Below are 25629 nucleotides of genomic sequence, written 5' to 3'. Positions count from 1 at the left end.
TCCGATGGAGCAAAATAAATTAACAGATCTGTTTTACCTAGATTTGAGAATATGGATGACAACCAAATCTTACGAAAGAACGTATTAGCACAGAGTAAGCAATTTTTATCTTGATGCTGTTCCTTTAAGCCAGCCTGAACTTTGTTGGGAGAAGGTCTCAAGCCATTGAGCAATCTCTGGTTTGGGCAATCACGTTGCTATGCTTCATCGGTTAAGCACAGCAGTAATTCAGAAAATGAAGCCGTGCTGCATCTGTCGTATCATTTAAAATTTACTTCAGTTTTGCAGGTATTTGAAGATTGCAAAACGAACCACTTTACCCTGCAATACTCTGCCAACACTGGAATCTGCTCTGAGTCTAATGGGTTTCTTTAGCTCCCCAGAGCCAGAAGCTCCCTCCCCCCCCTGCTCCTTGCAATATATTCCAGTCAAGGACACTACTGAAATCCCGACAGTAATTTATATACAGTAACTGGCTGCCCTCAAATGAGACGCTAAACAATTTCCGTGCACCAGGCTGCATTTTTTCTCATGAAATATAGCAGTCTATTTGCAGTCACTTAACATTCACCCCCTTCTCCTTCCAAACCAGCGTCAATTATAAGCTATTGGCAGTTTGCAAGAAGAACTTAAAAAAAGGATGATAAACAATCCCAAAGAAATGTCCTTAGATAGGACTGTCCATAAGTAACATTACTCACAAAAATAGTCCCCATAGCTCAGAAAAGACTGTAAATATAGCTCCCATACTAGAAAGAGAGTTATGCACAGACTTCTCTTCATACATGCTCTCATTCCTGCTGAAGACAGTGGGACTGCTCATGTAATTAAAGATAACCATGCATCTTAAGTGTTCACAGGACCAATATTTCCCCTTCACACAACAGAGAAACCTTCCCAGGCTGAGCAGGGAGCCTTTGCAATGAAGCAGGCATGGAGCTCCTACTCCCAGTTCTGCAAGAGGATTTCAAGAATTTTGAAGTTGTATTTCAAGACTGCAGTCTTCTTCCACGTTAATGATCTAACTATATACATATGTACAGAAGAGGTTATTTTCTTACTGCTCTTAATCTTTGTTAGTGTTCGCTGGTTATTGCTAGTGTCCTGTCACACTGAGGGGGCCAAAGGAATCTTCTCACCTTCTTCCCAGATCCCAACATTGCTATATTTTTGGGGTGAGCTGTTTCTAGTTGACAATTGTCTTTGTTACAGACCACAGAGATATCTAAAATCAGAATATTCAGCCTTCCATGAAAAACAGGCTGGGATCCAGGCACTTCCATCTGTAATGAGCTCAAATATGAGCTCTGCATCCAAAAATCCATTGCAGCTTGGGTCTGAATTTTTGATCCAGATGTGAATTCCCTGGCCATCCTCCTCTGGCACCTCATAACCCTCTTGTCTCCTCATTGTTGATGAAAATAAATACATTAAAAATAAGCAATGTTTCCCCCCCCCCACACACACGCAACTAAGAGCCCACAGTCTTGAAGAAGGAAAACCTTGAAGCCCACACAACTAAGAGCCCACAGTCTTGAAGGTGTTGATATTGAAGAAGGTGTTGATAGACATGCTGTGCTTTGTGTATGCATGGAATTAGTTCAGAATGAACGGGGTAATGGTAATAATAGATCTTTACTTCAGAATTTTTGATTTAAAAGAGTTTGGGGCATCCAGCGTGTTGACAAACACCACGGTGCGTTGTCTTCACACCTTTCCCAACCACCGCCATGGGCTGAGGCGGTGCCATTTCCCTCACATCTCAGCGACCCTCAAGCCCCTCCGCCAGCGGGCTGGGCTCCCATCACAGTGGGGATAACACCACCCATCGAGCCCACTTTCAGGCTTTATTTTGGGGCGGCTGGAGACGAGCAGAGGAGATGGGGGAAGCATCGTGAGGCGGGCTAGGGGAGGGGGGGGAAGATGGCGGAGCGTGAAGGGGGGGGGACACGACGACTTGTTTGTGAGGAGACTGGAAGGGGAGGGGGGGGATAGGCGGAGCTGTTTATGAGTCAAAACCGAGATTTTGGGGGGGGACAGAACACAACCGGTGCTTATAAACACAACCCCACACAGCCCCACACACGGAGGGAGCCGTAACGGCCATTCCCGCCGCCAAGCGCCTCCCCTGCCCTCCCCTCCCCGCTGGTATGCGGCGGGAGGGGTGCGCTGACGCGGGCGGCGCGGTCACGTGTGGGGCGAGGAATGCAAACAATGCCGCCAATGTCCCGGCTGCGCCCCGCACTCGGCGCCCGGGCCGGCCGAGGGGGAAGATGGAGGCGAGCGCCCCGAGCCCTGCGGGACGCGCCGCCCTTCGCCGCCGCCGCCGAGCCGCTGCGTGACGGAGCCTCGGGGCGGGGGGGGGGAAAACAGACCGGCTGCCGGGCAGCCCGAGGAGGTGAGGTAGGGAGCGAAGGGTGACAGGGTGGCTTTATTTTTTATTTGTATTTTTTTTTTTATTTTTTAGTTTAACCGCTGCTTCGTCTGCCCCCCCCCCGCCTTTCCCCCGACGCTTTCTGCTGAGGAGAAAGTTGGCAGCGCCCCGCTCAGCCCCTCCGAAAAGCGCCTGAGGAAATATTTGGGATATTTGGGGTGTGTGTGTGTGTGTGTGTGTGTGTGCCGTGTCCCTCACCCCCCTCCTCCGTCCCTTCAGCCTCCCCCCGCCGCCTGCCCGACATTTTGTGCCCCCCCCCCCCCCGTGACAGGAGGCCTCTGTCCCAGCCCGGAGGTTTGTTTTTTGGGGAGCTCTCCCCACCAAAACAACGGGGTTGGGGCTGTAAGGAAGGGATTTGGGGTGTCCAGGCTGGGTTTGTGCCCCCATCCCGGCCCCACCGCCTGCTGAAGGTCACTGCCAAAATCCGGCCCTTCGGCCTCTCCCCGGGGCTGGAGGGTGGCCCCTGCCCTTCCCCAGGCACTCGCCCGAGTGACGCAAAAAAAAAAAAAAAAAAAAAAAAGGAAGGAAAAAAAAAATAAAAATAACAGCACAAGTTGTGCGTAATGCCCAGGTCCCGCCGTGGGGTGGTTTGCTGGGGGTGAAGGGGAGCCGCTTCCCCCAGCGCTGGGCTGGGACGGGGCTTGGGGCTTGCACGGAGTTACTTTGGGGTGGTTTTGGAGTTACTTTGGGGTGGTTTTGGAGTTACTTTGGGGTGGTTTTGTTACGTGATGAAGGGATGGTTTTGGGAAGGTCCTCGTTTCGGTTCTCCTCGCCGCTTACAGCATGTGTTTGCTCGTAAAGGTTTGTATCGTGGTGAAATTGCTGAGCCCCCTTCCCTGGATCTGTCTCAGACCTTCGCTGCTAAGTGGCCAGCGTGTGTTTCCGTGAATTCACGAGCCAGAAAAACCCAATTCTATACCAATAAACTGAGCGGGAAATGGCAGCTGTGTCAGCTTCTTAAAACTTTGCTCCTTACTTCTGCAGGCATCCCTGGTTCCTCACCGCGGTGCCTGCAGAGTTGCATGCTCAGGAGCAGCTCACCAGCTCGGGCTTCGGGGCTTTGCTCTTGAAACACATCCGAGCTGCAGTTTCTTGCCAGTGTCCCAGCCCTGCCCAGCCACCAGTGTGTGCAGCCTGTTGGTGAGACTGCTTGGTGCTGCTGGGAGCACAGACCTCGGCATATAAATTCAGTGTGGTTGGTTGGTTGCTGCGAGAGCAGCTATTGCTATTCCTCAAAGGAGGGGGGAAAAAAAGATGCCAGTTATTCAAAAATTGTTCTACTGTGATGTAATTAAAGTGCTGCTACTCTTATTTGGAATATTCTATCTCTAGAGTAATGGATGAGCTTCTAATCAGCATAGGATATGTAACATTTTGGATAGAAAGCATCTTAGGAGTATCTAGTCAGAATGATTTGAAGCTCAAAAATGAATTTGAAAAATATATCTGATGATGACAAGAAGGCTACTGATATATTCATGCTGTGGGCAAGGTGAATTTTAGAAGGATTTGGAGTTAGCCAAACACAGATGTACAGTCAAATACTTAAACGCTCTGCTTCTTCTAAAGCATACAGCCCTTTTATTTGCAGGAAGATTTTTAAAAGCAGGCATCTTGTCTTCCTTTGTACATCATCTGTAAAACTTTACGTTCTGTTTTCTTGGCTGATCTTGCGTATCTAGTTTTACATTTTTTAAAGAAACAGACACAAAACTTCTGCAAAATATAAAGCGCGCTTACAGTCAGCTCCAGGAGTTGCTGTTGTTGCTGTTCTCATTCATGCTGTCTAAACAATCCACGTTGCTTTCTGGGTTAGCAGTATTGTGAACGTAAGCTGAAGAAGCTGCCAGCTGGCTTGACCTAGCATTATTAGCCTCGAGCCTAGGCTAAAGGTCAGCGAAGTTCTTTATGTGAAGCATGTGTGTAAGTGGGAAAGCAGCCCTTTGTGGGGAAAGGCTGGGGGGGCGTGAGCTCTTCCCGCACGTCCCAGGCCTGAGGATTGGCACGGGGGCTGAAAAGAGGAAGAACAACCCGGATTCCTAAGCCCAGCCATATGGTGCCTGCTGCTGTCAGAAGAGGAAGGACAGTTGCAGACCGGTTAATTGCTCTGTATCTTTTAACTCCTAGCTAGTTATGATGTCCTAAAAGGCTGCAATACCATCTTTTTTTTTTTTTTTTTAAACATGTTACCGAGGCTGTGTACTGTCTGTTGCTGAACTCCAAGTAGATAAAATTCTGTCATCATGATCCTTCAGTTGTTTTTATCTTCACTGAGAATAGTGAAAACTTGATGTCTTCTTGACTAATAGCTGTTTTGTTGTAAAAATATGAAAATATAAATGTGACAGAGCTGTTCTTTCTTTAAAACAGGTCACAACCCCTGTCCAATGTGGATGCTTATGTCACTTCTAGACCTGTATGAGTTAGGGTTGCAGGCAATCCTTAGTGCTCAAGATCTTTAGTACCTGAAAGTAACCTCTAGATAGCTCAGCCTTTCAGTGTTAGCAAGAGGTTGATGTGGTGTTCCCATGTGTGCGCCCTTCCTGGTGTGTTCTCTGGCAGTTTGATCCCTCAGCTTTCGGTGTAGACCTCTGCCACTTCCAGCTAAGGTGTGGTCCTGGACAGGGCTGGTGTTAGGCTGTGTGGAAACTTCCCAGTAGAGCTGTGCGTGGCACAGGTAGTTAGGAGCGTAATGTGGGCAATACCTGAAGTGATTAGGCTGGGAGCCTTCATTTCCAAGTGGTGAGCTGCCATAAAGGAGCCTGGGGGCTGACCTCACTGTTGCTTTTCCCTTTTCCAGTGCTTGGTTTTAGAGGAAAGCTCGACCCCACCTCGGCAGACCCTGTGCTAGTGAGTAAGTGATGATGGGCTTCATGGCATCCAGACCCTCAGCCTTCACCATGTTAAGCTGTTTGCTTGTCTGTGAGGGTAAAAGTATGGAAATTGGCATTTTGTTGGGAATGCTGTAGCTAGCACAGGAACGATTGTTGTGATGAATTGAGTTTGATTGTCAGGGTGTGAAAATAGAGGAAAATAGTTGCTGAAGAAGCTCTTAGTGATGCCAAAAATGCAGTGATCAGAAGTGAAGCCCCCTTCTCAAGAGGGGACGGGACAGAGAGAGAGAGATTTGTCAACTTCTGAGTGACCAGCACCATCCAGAGTTTGACCATCTTCTGCTTCTGAGGTTTCAAAACAACCGAGCAGAATTCCAGCCTTCTCAACAAAGCGGCTTGAGCAGCAGCATAGTCACTTTGCAAGTGCTCGCAGCAGCAGCAGAAGTGAACTTGTGGAAGCAGCATCAATAGCACGTGCTGCTTCTGATGAGCTCTCTTAATCCTCTTCTGAAACGCATCCCTGGTACCTGTGCCACTGTGTGGTGATGCCACAAAGACTCAGGGAATAAAGGATCCTTTCTGTATCTTCATATTGCAGGGATATCACAAGCTACACAGCAGCTCAGCCCCGCTGTGTGGTTGTGTAGCTGTCCTCTGCCACACACCAGAAGAGATGCGTGCAGCTGTATCTCAGCCTTGCCTTTTGTGTTTTAATCTTAACTGAGCCAGCTCTGCCTTTCCTGCTGTTACTGAATAGCTCCTTCTCCATCTTCTCTTTCTTCCCTATTAGGCACAGCTGAGGGAAATATCACAGTCACGCCCCCCACCCCCTTTTTCTCCCCTCCTTCCAGTTCTGGGGAGAATTCTTACCTTCAAACTTCTCCAAGATATTCATGTGGAGTGGCAAAATATCTTGTCTTTCTGTTACTCACTTTGTTATTGAAATACTAGAAGTTGCTATGGTTGGAGTCATCAATATTTCCATTATAAATCTTTTTCATAAACTTCTGAAACTGAGCTCAGCTAGTGTAAAACAAACAAAATGTGAAGTGTGGGGGGAGATGTTTCATGAGCATACTCTTCCCTAATTATGAAATCGGATAGGCTTGTCCAGGACTTGGTTATGCAATGGGGTGGGAATCTTGCCACGGTTAGGTAGTGTATGAAATTCCTAAACTTTGTAGTTTCTGAGGTTTTTATTTTCCTTTATTTTCAAAATAGAACTTTAAAGACAAACGCTTCTTTGATTATGTTGAGAAAGCCTTTTGAAATCCTATTCTTGCAAACAGATAAAGTGGTAATAATTAAAGGGAATCCAGCTGTGACAGCTTAATAGGTTAACCTGATTCACTTTCACTTGATTAATTGTCATGCTGTCCCTTCAGAGGCGTTTACAATATCAACTTAATTGCATGTACTTTCTATTTTCTTTTGTTTCAGACACTGTCAGTCTGCAAAATGATGATTCCAAGGATTTTCGTTTTCTGTAGGAAACGTGAAGATCGTGAGCTGAAGTAAAACGTTGGCAGAGATCTCTTTGGGATTTTGCCTTTTTTCTTTTTCTCTTTGAAGGATTATGTTTACAAGAAATTGATACCATCAAGCGACACTTTGTAGAACTGAAGTAACTAAAAAAACTAAGAATAAAGCTGTATTTATGCTCAGAGAAAACTGGATTAACAATGAGGCCAAAGACTTTCCCTGCTACGACATACTCTGGAAACAGCAGACAAAGGCTACAAGAGATTCGAGAAGGCTTAAAGCAACCATCCAAATCTTCAGGTCAGGGGCTGCCTCTCGGACCGGGCAGCGAAACTTCTCTGGACCCGAAGCTTTTAGTAGGGAAGGATGCTGCAAGGCAGCAGCAGATGAGACAGACGCCCAAGTTTGGACCTTACCAGAAAGCTCTCCGAGAAATCAGATATTCTTTGCTGCCCTTCGCGAACGAGTCGGGCACTCCAGCAGCTGTTGAGGTGAATCGGCAGATGCTCCAGGAGCTGGTGAATGCGGGTTGTGATCAGGTACGTACGAGTTTGGAGAGGGGGGGATTGGCACTCTGGTCAAAACAAGGTTATACTTGGGGCTGGGGGAAGGGTTTTCTGGGTGACAAAATGCGCTGATGCTTCTGGCAGCAGGAGGTGAACTTGCAGCTGAGAGGCGTGCCTAAGACGGGGGTGAATCCATGCTAAAGATGGCCATGGTGACCTGTGGGAGTTCTGTGACTTCTCAGATTGATGCATAAGGCTTAACAGGCTAGCTTGGCTTTTTTTTTTTTTCTCCTCAGTACTGTAAGAGGCTCTAGCTACGAGTGTTAGGGTGGGATTTTGTCTAGCACATCTAAACGGCACTCACTGTCAGGAGCACATGGAAGAAATGACAGACACTGTGTGGTCTTTGGAGAACCTCCCTTGCTGTTTGCAAGAAGCAGGTGGAACTGGCTGGATGTCTTTTCCTCTCTGCTTCTGTCAAGGGCTGGTAGCCCTGTCTCAGAGAAGAGGCTCAGCCCAGAAATACCTGGTTTTGCCATTCTGGGATTGAGAACGTGTTCCAGCACCAAGTCAGAAACCATTCACCCGGTGCAGAACACGGGCTTTTGGGGTTAAGCCGCACATACCAGTACTTCCAGTTCTGGTATTGGCTTTCACCTCTGTCCAGGAACAGTTCAGCATTTCTCTTTGGAGAGCGTGAGTGTGCTGTTTCTGGTCCAGGTTCTGCTTGTTGTAGAAATAACACTTTTCCCCCGTGACTGAATGGCAGTTGTTTGTCAAGCTGAAGTATTTCGGTTCACAGTCATAGACATACACTGGAGAGACTTAAACCCAGTGTGCTTTCAGTGGCATTTCCTTGATTTCAAAACTTAACCTTTGTTCATTCATGGCAGCGTCTGACTCTCGTAGGTCATATTCTGAGCCTGTGTAACAAGGCTCACGTCAGGCGTTATTACAAACAGGCAGCATTTCTTTGGAGCTGTGCAGACGTTGATTAGGGCTGCTCCTGTTCCAAAGAGTTTATTCCCTGGGAGATAATCAGAGCCAGAGTAGACTGCAGATCCAGTGAAAACTGCTGCAGCACACCTGAACGCTTCCTAGCCCCATGAAACAAGACGCTGTGGTGAATAATTCAGCTGGTGGAACTGAGGATTTTCTCTGTCGTCTTAAGCATGCCCTGAAAGCAGTGTTTTTCAGAACTCTACCCCCTGAATTTCCCCAGCCGTTGGGGATGAGAACACTCCCCGTGCGTATGAGCCAAGGTTAAATGAGCACAGCTGGATTCTGGATTGGAAATGTACATTTGGTAGGCTGCACGGACAAATCGTTCACACACAGAACAAGCTTGTTGGACTGGAGGCTTGGAAAGCTCCTTGAGCACACTGCAGCCATCAAGCCGATGTATAAAACAGAGATACCTGAGCACCTGCTAAAACATATCGCTGTTAAGCGTGGTGTAATGCGCTGTACGTGTAACATTTCTAATATCTTTAGCTGTTTTGCCTTGAATACTGCTAGAATGGCATTAAATGTTACAGAAAACGAGCACAGTTCTGATGTGGAGATTTCCGCAGCCTCCTTAAATTTGGTTTTGTATTTTTGCATCTTCCCTCACTGGCTGTGACTCTTCCATCCTTGCCTTTAGCTTGCTTCCCTCGCTGTCACCTGTTGCGTGGAAATGGAGCTCGTGGGGCTATCCCTCAGGTGTGTTTTGAGTTTGAGCTGAAGTATTAGTAGGATCGTATTTGGCTGGGGTCCAGACAGGGATTCCAAAACTGCTGCCTGGTGGCTAAAAGCTCTCTGTTTCCTCCTGTGGGTCCAGGCTGTGTGAAGCCTGGCTGTTGTGGAGGGCTGTGAATGAATGAATGGAGCTTCTTGAGTGAACGGGGCCTGGCCCCGGGGATGGCGTGGGGTAGGGTGACAGGCTCGGTTACTGCCTCTAGATTCTTCCTTTCTTCCGGGTGCCAGAGCTGTTTTGAATTAGCTGCTGAGCTGTTGCAGAGCATGATGTGGAATAAATTCATCAGCCGGCCCAAGCTCCCTCGCCCTGCTTGTGAGCTGAAATTTGTAAATCCTCGCTGCGGGGACACCTCTAGTCCAGCAGGCAGCCGTCGGGTCTCTGGCTGAGCAGAGCAAAATCAGCCTTGGGTCCTTTGAGGATGGTTTTAGGCCCCTCTGGGCCAGCAGGTCCATGCAGGACCCGCTTGTTGGTTGGGTTTCTGGAAGGGTGGAGGGGGGAGCATAAACTATAGGGAATGGGGAAGAATTTGTTTTATCTGTTACTCCTAGGAGCCCTGCTCACTCGGTGTACCTGCAGTTAGCTTTCCAGCAGCAGTCTCTGGGTGTACTGTGAGAGATGCTCTCTCTCGGGTAACGTGAAGGCAGGGTTTGTAGCTCCCCGTTCCGCCCAAGGACTCAGCGTTGTGCCTGTTGGGAGGGGAAGGTGTGGAGGGAGAAAGGATTAAGATCAATTTGAAATTGGTTTAATTAAAGAAAAAGGAAACATCGTAACGTTTTACTGCTTTCCTCGCTCTCTATGACAGACTCACGCAGACAGGAAATCAGTTACGGGCTGGCTGCTGAACTTAACAAGGATATAAAATGCAGGGTAATTCACAAAGTAAATACAGGACTCCTGTCTTTCAGTTACAGTCATCAGGGATGTTACAGGTGTTGGCAGACTCTTAAAGTGCTCAGGGAGTCACAAGTGTCCTTTGTAATGGCCCGGGGGCCTTCACGAAGGTAGCCTGTGACATTGTGGTGACATCTGGCCCCAAAGGCTTAACAGGGACTTGGCTGTTGACCTGAGAGGATCCCGGATTACACCCTTTCTTTTTTTTTTTAATTATGAAGATACAAAATTGCACACGTAATTAGTCGTAGTTGTTCTCAAAGGCAGCAACTTGCCCGTTCTTTGCTGAAGTCAGCTTTTCGACGGTAATTATTTAGCGAGTTTCAATCAAAAATAATGAGTGCAGCACAAATTGTTTTGAAACTCGTCGAACGCGACTGCAGAAGGCCCGACCTTATTTGTTGCAAAAGCTGGAAGCCAAAAGCACTGCTGATGTGCTGCTCTTTAGGAAATAAAACTCCTTGGCCTCCACGGTGTTGACGCGGAGGCATCGGGGCTGCAAAATCGCTGCGATCTCCTGGGGCAGCTGGGAGATGTGCTTGTCACTTCTTTTCCTCAAGCAAACCCTCTCTCTGAGCACTGGTGGGCATTCTGGGCGAAGCTCTCCAGGCAGCTGGCTTTAAAAAACAAGGATGTTTTAGGATATTTCACAGGCTGCATAGCTCCAGAAATGTGCAACTGCACCCTGAACAACAGTGAGAATGTGAGGCTTGGAAGTCCTCGTGCTTCACTTTTTCTAGGGGCTTTTTGAAATAGGTCTGTAATAAAACATGTACGCCCCACCTGTGCCAGTATCAGCACGTTCCTAAGGGGAAGCTCTGGCCTTTGGGCACCAATTACAGGGTCCTTGAAGGAACTGGAATGGTGTTTGTGGCTACTGTAATATGTAAGAATATCAAGCTGACCGTCTTCTTGTCTGTCTTACGTTAAGTTCTTGGAATTGGGTTTGGAGAAGTATGTGGGTTTTTTTCTTCTCGCATTCCAGGATTCTTTTGGTCTCCTTATCAGGGATTGCATCCTCCTTGTTTAACCCATTTGGCAGGGATTCCACCTTGCTTTGTGAACTGCACTTGACTTGGGGAAGCTTTTGGGATGGGGAATGCAACATTTATCTCCATTTGAACAAATATTTGTGCTCCTTTAAGTGAGGGAAATTCTCCTACTGCAGACGAAGCTCCAGCAGAAAGCATTCTTGTTACGCACGTGGAATTAGTGTTCTGGTTTTTCTTTTCTGTATGGGGTTTTATGTCCTATATATCCTCATATAATCCATGTGGTATCCAGTAGTGTGACTTGACTCTTTTTATCCCAGCCTTGGAGCAATGAGAGGAAGCAGATGAAGCACGCCGGCGCTCTGGTTTTGTACAACGTTACAGACTGTTCCTGCCTGGAGTTCTGCTTGTAGTAAAGTTCCTCCTGCCATATATTTGCTGAAGAGGGCAAGGCTAGGAAAGGCAGCCTGCCTTCAAGGTGGAGGTCAGCAAACCTCGTGATCGTCCTGAGCAAATGGGGGGCAGTTAATTTCGTCCCACTAGCCTGTCCCATGGCAAAATTCTCTCCAGCTTGGATGAGCTTCACCTGTGCTGAGAGCTCTGCTTGCTCAGTTATGTACCAGAACCTCCAGGATGAACACTTCAGTCATCTTCTGGGTGTTTTGGGTGAGATTGAGTTGTCAGTGAAAAATGACTGAAGAATGAGCTGGTAGAAGATTACCTGGATTATTTTATGGGGCATATGTCAAAGGTGGCAACAGAGTCATCTCGAGGTATTTTGCAGGTCAGGAAGGAGTAAGTATTTTTGGGTTATGAGGAAAAAAAGGGCCTCCAAATGAGGGCACTCACTGCTGAATGCAGGGGGAAGATTTTATTTTAGCAGCTGCAGTAGATTTCATAATTGAGGCCAGTAGTCTCTGGTGTGCTCTTTCACTACCCTCATTCGAAGGTAGGTTGTTCCCTCTGTCTTCTCTTTGCTAGCTATGTCAAGAGGTCGTTTCATAACCTTCTCCTTTAATTTTTCTATTTTTTAAATTTCTGGGAAGCTGCTGGTATCTTGCAGCCCTCTTCCATCAAGGCCTGTAAGGGGATGTGTTTTCCTATCCATTTGCCTGAAGTTGGCCACTTAAGTAATTTCAACTTTTAGCTGCTTCGGGGAAAAAAAGTGAGTCCTGGCTTTCCAGGGGCTGAAAGCGAGAGGCAGGGGTTGCTCCTGAGCTGATACCTGCTGGCATCTCTCTCTCTCCTGTACCATTTCTCTTGTCTCCAGCCTTCCCCTGCTGCTGCTACTTCTTGATGCTGCTGCCTTACTGAATCTGCTGAAATCCTATAGATGTTACGAGATGGTTCCTGCAATGTATTTAGGAAAGCTGCTCTGTGGATCTCTTCTGTGCATGTGTGACTTAGTCCTGCAGGAGGGAGATAAAGAATTTTGTCTCTCCTCTTGAATTTTCATGGTGGACAAAGTGTTCTTCAGCAGCAGTAGGTGATCGTTGCTTCTCACGATGAAATGTAGTTTCTTGGCAGCTGGATGCTAACGTGGCACTGAACAAGACCACAGGAAACTTTAAATTCTGCCTTTTATTCTTGTTGGTCTCCTTTCTTCTTTGGCAAATGACATAGAATGAATTGGGACATCCTTGTAGGGCTGCTTGAAATGACAGAGCAGGAATCAGATGTCAGATTGCAACTGTGGGTCCATATCAATCCTGAGTTACATTAATCTGTTACATTAAACCCAACTCATTCTTCATGTCAGGTAATCATTGTAGAAGCTTGGGGTAAGTAGAACAGAAAAGTTTTGTGTTGCTGTAGCAGGGTACGGAGTTAGCTTGTATTTATGGAAATGTGATTGCTAGGAAGAGGCCGAGCAGTTAATCTTTTTAATAAAAAAGGAAATGGCTTCATCACTGTCAGTAAAAATTCCGCATAAGCATGAAGTTCAGCCTCTGAATAGCAAAGCCCCTGTGGCCAAAAGTAAAGGCTGCCATGAGTGTAACAGGAAGCTGCTATCACAATAGTACGAGGGTGTAACTGTTCCTTTCACAGGTTTTGTCACTCTCAGCTGAAATCTCTGCTGAGAGTAACCGGTGTTGATTTTATTCCGAGCCTGAAAATAAAAATGGAATGAAGCTTTTAAACTCGGAGAGAGGTGGCAGTAGGAAGGCTGAACGCGAGGGCCTTTGCGTGCTGCAGTCCTTATGGTAGAGGTAATCTAAGGGGTTCGTTATGGAACTCATTGAATTCAAGCTCCCTCAACTAAATCATTTTTTTTTGATAGTTGCTAAACTAAATGAGTTTATGTTAAAGCTGCAGATTGGCCATCAGTGGAAAGCAAATAAAAGTCCCTGGCTACTTCTCACATGGTGTACAGGAACGCGCCGGTAGCATGGAGTCATTTTGCTACAGCATGGCTGAATATATGTAAAGCAACTTAAAACTGCAATTCTTCTCTTCGCCCTGTTCCCCCCTCCTTTTTTTTTTCTTTCTGTATCCACAGGAAAAATATTTTGCAGACACTTTGAAGTTATTTGATCAGCAGAACTGAAACTAGGTTAACACTTAGTTGAAGGGGAAATTTCATCGGTGTCCTGTGTAGAAATGGTAATGCTCTTGCCATATTCAGTTGCATAAGATAACCTAGTACATTGAAAAGGACTAAACTACTTTTTTTCCTGTATTTTATAAATAAAATACAATTACCAGATCTTGTCATTCTTGCCTGAGGGCAGAATGAAGTTCCTGTGACCCTAAATGTTCTGAAAACACGGTACATTACAGCTGCACGTCGATTTTCTTGCGATGCTGACCGAATTCTTACCAGGGCACTGCTGGAAGGGCAAGCAGCGAGCAGTGTGGCCGTGTGCAGGAGGCAGGGGCTGAGAACCGCAGCGTGGGTGCTCTGGAGGTGGGTGAGCTGCGTGAGGCAGCAGCAGCAGAGCTGTTGTGTCGTGGTTTTGGTCACATCACTCCCCAGCAGACCGCAGCAGACCTCTGTAAATCCAGCTGCAGCCCAAACACCCCTCGGAAAGGTTGGACGTGGTGCTTGGGGACGTGGTTTAGTGGTGGACATTGGTGGTAGGGGGGTGGCTGGACCAGGTGATCTTGGAGGTCTTGTCCCATCTTAATGAGGCCCTGATGGGGTCACCCAGCTGTGGTTGCGGTGCAGTAAAGCTGATTTTGTCCCGATGGTGTTGTCCTGCCAGCCAGGCTGGCACTGGCAGGTTGTCAGAAGCTGTTGCCGTATGGGAGTTGGTATGCAGAAATCAGATTTCACCCAAGAGACACATGTGCTCGTGTACGTATTGTGACAACTGCAGAGTCTGCGTGGTACCAGCTGTTAACAAAGAACTTAATCCACGGGATTTGTCACTGCTCTGAGGGTTTCTTTTTCGGTCTGAGTAAATAAGATACTGATGCTTGAGGCTGTGCGCCGCTTCCCTGCAGCGCAGGAGGTGGACTGTCCCCGGTTAGAAACTTGTACTCCTCGTTTTAACTGAATCCAAGCAATTAAAAATAGTTCCCCAGGAGGGAAAGGAAGGAGAGAACAGGAGAGGATATGGAAATAGTTTTGTAAAAACTCTTTCTAGGTCAGTTACTTTTCAGAAGGCTGAAGCCGAGGAACGCCGCGTACCAGGAACTCTGAGCCAGGTAACAGCTGCGGCAGGACAGCCTGCGGAAGGGCTGTGTGTGCATGAAATTGTTGCTGCAACACATCATTCTCTGTGCATTTGGAGAAAAACGAATGCAACATGTGGAAGAGCACTGAAATTTAAATGTGGATTGCATAAATGACTGAGCATCTTGCAACTGTTACCCATACCCATCCTTCTTTTAATGCATGATTTGTAAGGAGGTCATTTCATCAGAAACTTGCACAGATAGTGTGTTACTCCTTACCTACATAAAATGCTAGAAAGAAGGCTACTGGTGCCAGGTGACAATAAGGGTGAGTTCCCACCCTTCAAATCGATTGACTTTAGGACAAAGAGCCATGTAAAATTCCTGCTGTGGAAGTGTTTATGTGGCTAGGTCTGGATTTTTATCCACTATTTATGAATCGATGCACATCCACTGATTTCAGAACAAGAAAAATGTATGTGGGGGCTCACATCATTGTTGCTGCTGCTCTGCAGCTCCCTTCTCTTGGTTTTCTTCTTCCACTGCATCAAATGTTGAATATCTTCAAGGCTTTTCAATTCTGCACCTTCCTCTACTGGTTGTTCTGCTGCATTGTTTTTGCTCGACTGGTTTGAATAGCTAATATTGAAGACCTCCCTCGTGATCTTCTCCATATACCTCTGGATACACCAAATTAATTTCACTCTTATACTTGTGAAATATCAGGAATGAACTCTTCCCTAAAAGAAGACTTCAACTTTTTTAAGGTTCAATGTGACATCTTAAACAGTTGTAGATGCAACTGGACTTGCACAGAATGTCCCGTATCTTCATTTCTCCATCTTCTCTTCCATTTGGTGCCATAGTGTGCTTAAACTAGACACAGTTACTGCAATTATTCTCTGCTCCTGCCTAATAAGGTGTCAGCCTAATAAAGGTGCATAATTTCATCAATTAATGTGGCTGGAACCTTGGGCATACTAACACAGGCAGGAGATCTTGGTTTGCTGAAACAAGTCTTTGTCCCAGGTAATAAACTCGAGTGAAGACCAGTCCAGCCTGTACTGAGCTGTTTTTATCCTGGTTCCATGTAGCTGTTAAATAATGTGTATTCTGCCTGGCTGAAGCCTGTTTTTGGGTTGCAGAGCTCATTTTCTTCACAGTGCCTTCAGATGATCCCCCGGCTGCCTGCGTGATGCTCGCTGTCCAGAAGCAGCAGGGACCAGCTGCCTGGCTGCTGGAGCAGGGCTGAATTCTTTTCTTTCAAGTGCTCCAGCCATTGCTACGCTGGAAACTCACTCCTGCCTCTTTTCTGGGGTCACTCCTGCCCCTTGACAGGCCCTCCCATTCGGAAGATCGTGTTATATCCCCTAATGCAAGCAGGAAGTTCGAGTGCTTGCTTGAAGGTGGCTCTGAAGAACCAAAGAAACAAGTGCGTGGGGTTACAGTCATGCACCTGGGTCGAAAACGATGATGACCTCAGAGACCTGCAGCACAGCAGACACTGACAGGTGGGCAGAAGTCATCAGCTGGTTGCAGGGCACGTGGAGAGGCCGTTCCCCGTGCTACAAAAGCAGGACCTCGCAGGGGAATGCCAACAAATTCAAAAGCAAGCCACAAGAATTCCCTTTCGCGTTGGTTTCCACCCCCCTCCGCCCCCATCTCCGTTTATTGAGGAGCCAACCTTCAGGGCTTTGAACCACATGAAAGCAGCCTAGAAGAAGCATTTCTCAGCGCTGCTTTGCCGTGAAGCCTTCTGCAAGCCATCGGTTCCACTTCTCCAGGAACTTCCACGTGGCACGGCAGCGTTAGGAGCAACTGGAGGCTGAGGAGCTGCTGTTGCAGGTCCCGCTCTGCGTTTGCAGGTGCTCGGGGAAGGGACTGTCCCCTCCTGGGCCCGGAGCACCTCCCTCAGGAGGAGGAGGGCACGGGGAGCCACAGCACACGGGCTGTGCACAGCTCTGCTGCTGGAGGTGGCCCTGCCTTCTGGATTCCTGGGAAGGTCAGGACGTCCTGCTGCCTGCTGAGCATCTCCAGGAATGCTATTTTGGGCAATTAGCAGCCCTTCGTGCTTTACAGAAACTGAAGAATACCATGAAGGGACATTTTCTTTCCTTCCCCTCACGGAGGGGAGTGGCTGTGCCCCCGAGCAGGCCGCTGCTTGCTGAGTGTCAGCTCGGTTGTCCCCTGCCTGCCTGGGCCAAACAGCTTCAGCTGGAGCATCAGCACCTTGTTGAGGGGAGGCCAGTTGTGTTGCTTCCAGCTGGGCATAAAATCTCGTTTTTCTCTGTTCTCTGTCCTTGGAACAGGTTCTCTATCCCCTGCCACTCACCCCCAGTTCTGAATTGTTTCTCCACTTTCACATTGGGAGTTTTGTGGTTTCCCAGTCTGGGAAGAGCTTTGGTGGAACTAATTCTTAATCCTCCTTTTTTTTAATTTATTTTTGACACCGAGAGAGGCCGTGGTAGCTAATGGCTAGAGGAGCTCTTACTGCTGAGGAGGATGAAGCACCTGCCTTGAGAACTGGATGCCGTTTAAGGATGAAAATCCTGATTGTGCTGAGGTCCTCCTTTGGTTTCGCAGCGCCGAGGCTGCTGCGTGCTCAGCATCAGCTCGTGCTGCGATGCTCTGGCTGGTGGGCACAGCAGGGACAGGCATCTTCCCCCACCTGCCCAGCTTTTTGGGTTTAAAGGCTCCGGGTTGCTCCCAATTTCCCTCTGTTGGGTGTTTTTTGTGTGCTCGCTGTGTAAAGTCAGGCTTACCCACTCATCCTGCCCACGTGCTCAGCTCTCGTGGCTTAATTGCTGCTTGTAATTGCGGGTGACTCCCTCCTCTATTCCAAACATCTCGCTGCCGTGCTCGTTGCAGTGGCTGCTCTGGCTTTGGGGGAAATAAAGGATTTGCTTTCCATGTAAAAATAGCCTTATTGCTTCCACGCACGAGTAGCAACGGGGGCAGGCGTGCTTCCAGCACCACGTGGAGATGGGGCTGGAGGGCGAACCCCTCCAAAAATGGGCTGATCTGGGTGTGCTGAGCAAAACGAACAGGCCGGGAGAGAAGTAGGAGCCCTTTTTTGGGTGCATCCTCTGCTGGGGAGGGGCAGCAGCGGAACGAGTGCCTCGCTCTGTCGAGAGCTTAGGTTAGTCTCACGTTTTTCTCATAATCCTCTTTTCTCAGTAATAGTGGGCGTGTTTTTTTTTTTAATAAAAAGGTTAAAAAGGAGAACTTCTCAGGGCATAGTCTTGAAAACTCAGCTGAGCATCGTGCCTGTGAGTGGTGCTGAGTACCGCAGAGGAAGGGCAGTTTGCAGGAGCAGGCTGTGTCATTCCACAAACTTGTGCTCGCTTGGGTACTGAGTAAATAAACAGGCAACGTGCAAATCTTGGATAACGTTGCTCCGTGCTTGTTTAGGCAGTCCAGCTGCACTTTGGATTTTGTTCTCTGTGCTGTCTTCTGAGTCTGCCCTGGCCCGCTGCCATCGATTTCTTGGTTTATGTGAACGCGATAGAGATCTTTCTCATCTTTGTGTCGCGCTAGTTCATGTTTTTACTTCCTCCAGTTGTATTTTAGGGGTCTGTTTAACGCTTTTAAAAACCAGCGAGCTCGGATTTTCCCTTTATCTTCATAAAAGTCACTGCAGCAGTCAGGGAAAAAAAAGCCCAGGAAGGGAATTACAGGCACCATTAGAAATGTTCCTTCGGAGCAGAAAAGCAGATTTAGCATGAATTAAAAACTCAGCTCTGTTTCAGAGTTGCAAAAGCTCTTTTATTCACCAGAGAACTGTTAAAGCTAGTCATTTTTGGCATAGCATCGGTCAGGGAAGCGTGACAAAGCGCAGAGGAATGCGCTGAGCCGCGATCCAGCTCGTAGTGGTGCGCGACTGGAGCGTGTGGAGCGCTGCAGGAAGCGCTGGGGGCGGGAAGGCCTCTGCATTTCGTCAGCTACTCGAGGAGCTGCCTCCTCCTCCCTCACGCCCCACCTGCAGCAACACGGGGTCCCTGGGATGCTCCGCGTCAGGAGACAAAAGGTGAGAAGCCTGCATGAGCTGAGTTGTGCCTCGAGCTGGGAAGAGCAACGTGTTGGGGATCGCAGACCCACAGCACCCATCCAGACTGGGGCTGCGTCCCCAGCCCCACCGTGCTGGAAGATTCCTGTGCTCCAGTGCTGTCTTCTTGGAAACCACTAGGGAAATCCCCTTTGATTTCCTCGGGCCGGAGGAAATTTCCTTCTTTCTTGGAGCAGTGGGAGTCCTCCCGTTCCACCAGCACACACACACCAAGTCTAATTGGAACTAGGTTTTGGTACAGATTTTAGCCTTACATGGAAATCTGTTCAAAGTCATTTACTATCTGTAGCTCGCATTTCAGATTACACAGTTAGTTACCAGCTGGAGCTATGCTTAATAACCAGTTAAGCTACTCCTCTGTTCTGAAATGTGATATTTTCCTTCTCTGAATTATGACGTTGATGCCCACAGAGTTTCTGCCCAGGGAAGTGGTGGAGTCACCATCCCTGGAGGTCTTTAAAAGACGTTTAGATGTAGAGCTCAGTGACATGGTTTAGTGGAGGACTGTTAGTGTTAGGTCAGAGGTTGGACTCGATGATCTTGATGATTCTGTGAGCTTTCCAAGCACTTGGAATGATGCATGGGAACATGATGGTACCTTTCCTGGCTGGCCAGGATCTGTGCTTTCTGACCTGCATGTCAGAAACCGGGGAAAGTTTGGTGTGGTACCGGTCACCTTACCCATGTAAATGGCTAGCAGGAGTTTGCCTTCGCCTAGGGTTTTACATTTGCAACACAGAGAAAATAAAAGGTGATGATTTTTAGTGTGTTTTTATTGTTCTGCATGGATCTCTCTGCCATTCTACTCAATATGCTTCAAGTGGAGAGCTTGAGGATGTATTGAGAACACGGGAAATGTGGGGAGCAGGAAGAATAGTGAATAAAGCAATAAATGGTGAATAAATAGGGAAAAAAAAGTAGCTGGTGGGATGTCCCCACTGAGTGCTTTGTGTGTGAAGGAATGCAGAAGGTGGTGGGCAGATAGGTCACTGGGCTGTGAGCACTGTAATTCTGATTTAAAGCCCATTTGGCATTTATGGCACAGATCCTACATAAAATGTAGGTGTCAGGTTGTTACAGGAAGGGATGGGGCACACATGGAACTAGTGTGACTGTGTTACTGCTTTTCCTTGCAGGGCAGTCCTTCACGTGGACTGTTCAGAGTTTCAGGTACTGCATATTCTGCAGTATAAATCCTGCAAGTTTTAGTTGTAGAAGTTGCCTAAATTCAGGTTTCCCCAGGTGCGCCTGTGTTTGTGTGTGCATGTGTATTCCAAGCTCGCTTATCCCCGGCTTCTGCAGTTGGTCTCTGAAGGTGGTTGCTGAGAAGCTTGGTTCACAATTAACTGTTATCGCAATGATTTTAAGAGGTGGTGGATGCCTTGAAGAAAAGGATTTGCAGTTGCAATGCTAATTGCGAGAAGTGAGTGCTGACCTTGGAAGCAAAGTGGCATCTCAGGCATCGCTGTTCAGGGATCAGAAATCTGTAATCCTGCGCCTTGCAGCATCACCAACCACAGCGCACAGTGGCAGGAGCCCACAGTAAGACGCACGTGGTGCAGGTGAGGAAAACGCATTTCTCTGGGGCTGCACAAATATCTCCAGGGTGGCCTCTTGGAGCTGACTGTGTTCTGATGGCTGAGTTCACACCCAGCAGAGGGCACCTCCCGGTGTCACTGCTGTGGGTGCTAAGCTTTGGGATTTGGCTCCAGGAGTGTGAGCGCAGCTCTTCCCTTGAACCCAGCGTGGGCTGTTCTCCTTCTGGATAGCTGAGAGGAGTTCTGCTCAGGGTGATGTTGCTGCTATAGTAATAATCATAACGAGGCCTGGAAAACAGTCACTGTCTTCCTGTCACGTGGCGTGGGTTGAGAGAGTTGGAAAACGAGTTTCCTAAAAGTTTGGACAAAAGATTGGAAGAGGGAGGTGAAGAACATCCAGCCGCTGCCAGGGTTACTGGTAAGCAGAGGTGTCAGCACCGAGCTCCTTGCTGGAAGGAGCTGCTTCTTGTGGGCTTGAGCCTTCGGAGACTTCAGCCGTGGAGGAAGGATGAGGGGAATCGTGTCCTCTGCTCGGCTTTCCTCCACCTCTTTCCTTGCAGTTTAACAGAGTCAAATTCAGACCTCTTAGAGCTCAGAACACTATTTTCCTAAGAAATAGAGTTGTTATGGAAGAGGTCCAATATCTTCTAGAGTCGGTGCTGCAGGGTTTTTATTGGCTTGATACAGTGAGGTTTTTTTTTTTCCTTCCTCCTGTGGTTTAAAATCGTCTAACGTGTTGATTTATATCCTGTCGTGTAAGACTGTTTCCCCTTGGCTATATCTTTTTCAGATGATCAAATGCAGTTTTGAGAACTGCCCTGTTGTTGCCGTGAAATATTAGGTGATAACTGCACGGCTAAGAGAGGGATTAGCTCGTTAAACCTAACGTGACACCGGCACACAAAATGCTGCAATTAGGAACTTTCTGAAGGCAACAGAGAAGGGAAAAAGAAGTCTCATGATCTGACACCACAAGTTTATCCATTTGGCTTGCGTGGAGGAAGGAGAGGAGCCCCTGGGCTGGGGCCCTGGCGGAGCTGCCCTCGGGTGCTGCTGGAGCCGCTGCTCTTCTTCTTCTGTTGCTGGGGTTGATTTTGCTGATGGCTGATGGCAGGTTGGTGAGGAGATAACGTTAAAGGGATGGCTTCGAGGAGGATCTCGGAGGAGGATTTCTCTTCTAGCAGCAGCCTAAAATAGCCGACAGCCTTTGCATGTCAATGGAGCAGAGCAGGAAAGTTGAGTCTCCAGTACTGCGTGCGTACCACGCGTGGCTTGGTTATTGAGGTGTGCCGCTGCAGCCAACAGAAATGACATCCAGGTGAACTGAGCAATGAGGCTGCTAAGGAATAATAAGATAAAAAAAGGACAATTTATGTGGGTTATTGTAGAAATATGGAAAGGGAGGGATTTGTACTTGCAGGAGATATTTTGGAATTATGCAGTAAAGAATTAGGCAGTAGAAGTGAAGCCAGATCACAGAATCACAGAATTTCTAGGTTGGAAGAGACCTCAAGATCATAGAGTCCAACCTCTGACCTAACACTAAACCGTATCACCATAACGATGAACCATAAACCATAACGATTCCTTTTAGTTGTCCTGTTCAATATTATCTGCTATTTCCCCCTCTACTCTCCCGTGTTTAACCAGATTTGGGTGTCTGCTTACACAGTTCCTCCAGGCCATCAGTGACACTGTTTGTAACCAGCTGGCTTTGTGCGTTGCACTCCGTGGAGCAGAAGCAGCCTTTCCTTTTCTTCCCACTTCTCGTCCTTTTTGGGGACCCTGGCGGGCACTCCTCCCTCCCCCAGCAGCTCGGGAGCCGAGGAAGATGCAGCTGCTCTCTCTCGGGCGAATTGTTTGCCTCTCCTGGAATCTCGTCCCGGTCAGTTATGTGCTAAGAATGTGAATAATGCTGCTGCGGCTGCTTTACATGTAAAAAGGCTGACCTTAAGATATTTTATCCAGCTGGGGGTTTTCTTTTCTTTTTTTTTTTTTTTTCCCCCCTCTAGCACTGTTAGAGGTGAGTTTTATCTTGTGAGTGCAGAAAGCTGCAGTGGCTAGTAGTCAGACAGAGCATTTAGCGCAAAGAGGGGTTTTGTAGTCTTAAAAATGATTAGCAGTCAGTGGTACTGAGCAATTCCTGCCTTTGGACCTGTAGTTGTGTGTGTGTGTTTGATAGAGTTGAGGAAACTGTGCAGAGACTTCTGGAAAATGTCTGATGAGATCCTTAGCGCTGCGGGGCTGGAGTACCTTGTAATACAAAGTCGAGTATATTGATTTTAAACTCTTAAAAGCAAGGTTCCTTTTCCATATATTCAAATGAGAATTAAAAAAGGGAAAGAATTCCAATGAATAAATAAATAATCCAAACTGCCAACAAATCGTAACGCTGTTGCAAGTCAGAATCCCAGCATACTTCTTCCTCCTCTTCCAACAGCGACCGCGCCAAGCTGTCCTGCCTGACACGCATCGTGTGTGTGTGTGTGTGTGTGTGTGTGTGTGTGTGCTGAAAACTCTGAGGAACCTCCAGATAAAACCCAGATGTTCCTGCAGTCACGTGAGCCCTGCTGCTTTGGGCTGGGAGACGCAGCCTCCGTTGGCCTCCCAGCGGAGCTACATTTCTGGGATTATTTCTTCTCTCTCTCCGAGCGTGCGTTACTGCTGGGTGGCAGCTGGGGTCCCACGGGGGTATAAATCCTGTCTTATATAAAAGTTTTTCTTGCCTTGGAGAAGAGTTTTCAAACAACACCTGAAAGTTGGCAGCGCCAAAAGCTCGTCCAGTCCCTGACACAGATCTCTTCTGTGCTTTGGGGCTTTGTTCCTGGACGACAAAGCTCATACATAACTCATCTCCTGACTCGGAATACCCACCTTCCAAGTCCCTTGTATCCAATTTGACCAAGAAATCATTTGCAAACTCTGAATATTTGTAAAAATCTTTTCTATATAATTCACTATGTGTGTAGCTATATAGCAGAAGGAAGGAGGGGTGAGAACCACTCGTTTTAGTGGCTGTGGCCACAGAAGAGAAATGCTTGGATACGCAAATAGCAGCGCTGTAGATGCGGTGCCAGACAAATGCATTTTGGGCTAACACGAGCAATAAAATTAGCAAACACATCACTTGCTGCTAATGAAGGGGAATAAGCTCATCATGAAACCTTCACTGAGCTGCTATTCTAGCCAGCTTGATTTACTTGCCCTGAGAGGGTAAAAAAAAAAAAAAAAAAAAAAAAAAAAAGGAAGAAGAAAAAAGGGATGTGGGAAGGAGCTGTGGTGTCACTGACAGCTCGGCATGTCAAAAATGGGGCTGGGGGAGCACAGGGCTGCCTGCTGCTCTTGCAGAAGATGTGCCTGGCTGATGATGTAAAATACTAAGGGTACAAAACTGCCCACGTGGGAGAGAGAAACTGGGGGAAAAGAAGCCCAGGAGGCAGCCCTTTTTGAATAGTGGCTGGCCTTTGCACAGCAAGATGCTGCTTCTGCAGGAACTGCCGCCTTAATGCACCCTGAGTGACTGAGTGGGGACTGGGCTGCTGCGTGGGGTTTTTATTTAGGGCTGCGTGCCCCGAGCCTTCGGGCGCTTCTCAGCCCCCCTGAGCACGGAGCAGCAGACACCACTTTTTATTTACAGGACTTTGTGAGACTGGAGTGGAATCGATGAATTCCTGAAGGTAACTTTTACCATCTCCTTCCCCCCATAACTTTTTTTAGTCCTTTGCTGCTGCAGCATTTGTTTATTTCCTCAAATCAGCTTTTAATCCTCAGGATGGTGTTAACTGTGGGGCCAGGGCCAAAGCAGGTGAGCAGCTGGCAGTGTGGCTGAGTTTTGCCCGTTCCCCAGCCCTGAGTGCACTGACGAAGCACACAGCACCTCTCCTGCTCCTCTGGCGCTGTGAGTACCCCTCAGTGCATCGGAAAAGCGATAGAAAAATGTTTCCTGTTTTTCTTCTCAAGCTGAATTTTTTCCTTAAATCGACCTTCTGGATGCAGTGTTGCTTTCTGGATGTAAGTTACACCAATCCAGAGGGAGGTTTCAAATGGCAGAAGAGTATTTGAAGATCCTTGCACCGCGTGTGTCCTCCTCCTAGTTATAAAAGGGTATAAAGTCTGATTTTTATTGTTTTTTTGGTCTGCTAATGACTTTTGGCAAACCTTGGCAGCCCTCTCAGTGCTGCTGCTGACAGAACTGAGGCCGCTCCCTTGGGGCAGGGCCTTTTCGGTTCCCTTCCCAAATCCTTGCTGTGCTACCAGAAATGCTGCACTAAATGTGAGTGTAAATATATAAATGAAATTACTTGTCTGCTCTGATGGGCGACAGAAAAGCCTTCTTCCTTCGTGAAAGTACGTGTAGTGCTCTGTGGCTTGGAGCTGCCTTGTTGAAATACTCCGTTTTACGAGCATTTGTTTGGAAGTACGCTGGGCAGCCGTGCTTGGTGCCCTTCCAAATGTCTTATCTTGGGGACCTTGGGCTGACTTAGAGCCCAAAGCCCCTCTCCATGGTGCAGGTAAAACACCAACGCTACGTGATGCTCCCTGCTGCGAGCTGCAGGGGGTTTAAAAAAACTGTATTTGGATGCGGCTGCTGTCTTCTGAGGCACCTGCTAGGGAGCTGTGTCGTTCTCCCAGTTACTGTCTTCAGCTCTTGTTGCTTTCCTTTCATTTATTTATTTATTTTTATAGACTCACTTTGGCTGGAAAAGACCTCTACTATCACCAAGTGCAACCCTTAACCGAGCACTGCCAAGTCTTTCTCTAAACCATGTCCCCAAGCACCACATCCACCCATCTCTGAATCCCTCCAGGGACGGTGACTCCACCACTTCCCTGGGCAGCCTGTCCCAATGCCTCACAACCCTTTCTGAGCAGAAATGTCTCCTCATTTCCAACCTGAACCTCCCCTGGTGCAACTTGAGGCCATTCCATCTGGTCCTATTATCTGTGAGCAGAGGCCGACCCCCAGCTCCCCACAGCTCCTTTCAGGCAGTTGCAGAGAGCAATGAGGTCTCCCCTGAGCCTCCTCTTCCCCAGACCAAACACCCCCAGCTCCCTCAGCCGCTCCTCACAGGCCTTGTGCTCCAGGCCCTTCACCAGCTCCGTAGCCCTGTTCTGGACACGCTCCAGGGCCTCGATGTCCTTCTTGTGCTGAGGAGCCCAAAGCTGAACCCAGCACTCGAGGTGCAGCCTCACCAGAGCCGAGTACAGGGGGACGATCACCTCCCTGCTCCTGCTGGCCGCACCACTTCTGATAGCAGCCCTGTTCTGATACCAAGATCTCTTTCTTCCAGGCAGCTTTCCAGCCACTCTTCTCCCAGCCTGTAGCACCACATGGGGTTGTTGTGCCCCAGGTGCAGGACCCAGCACTTGGCCTTCTTCAGCCTCGACAATCCTACCTCTTGCCCTTTCTAAGTTGCTGGGGATGTTATGGTGACTGTTCTTTTGAAGCGTACCCTGCTGTTAAGTCTATAGGTCAATTATTTTTTTTTTTCATTTGGAACAACTGAACTAGCTTTGATTAGTC

The 25629-nt window shown here is 47.9% G+C and overlaps 1 protein-coding gene across 2 annotated transcripts in view; it reads left to right on the top strand.

Moving 5' to 3' along the window:
• The first annotated feature begins 2216 nt into the window (after window positions 1–2216).
• The window catches only part of LATS2 (large tumor suppressor kinase 2), a 42744-nt gene continuing 19331 nt past the window's right edge, over window positions 2217–25629 (top strand). The window contains exons 1-2 of one of the 2 annotated variants that reach the window (XM_082751763.1): window positions 2217–2398; window positions 6709–7289. In XM_082751763.1, coding sequence (XP_082607889.1) covers window positions 6951–7289 — 339 coding nt within the window. In that variant the 5' untranslated portion in view covers window positions 2217–2398; window positions 6709–6950. Of the gene's footprint in view, window positions 2404–6708; window positions 7290–25629 lie in introns of both variants that reach the window. The other variant, XM_082751764.1, reaches the window with a different exon arrangement.

Source organism: Aythya marila (assembly GCF_965140915.1).
Source record: "Aythya marila genome assembly, chromosome: 1".
NCBI lineage: Eukaryota > Metazoa > Chordata > Aves > Anseriformes > Anatidae > Aythya > Aythya marila.
This window is presented reverse-complemented; position numbering and strand designations above follow the sequence as displayed.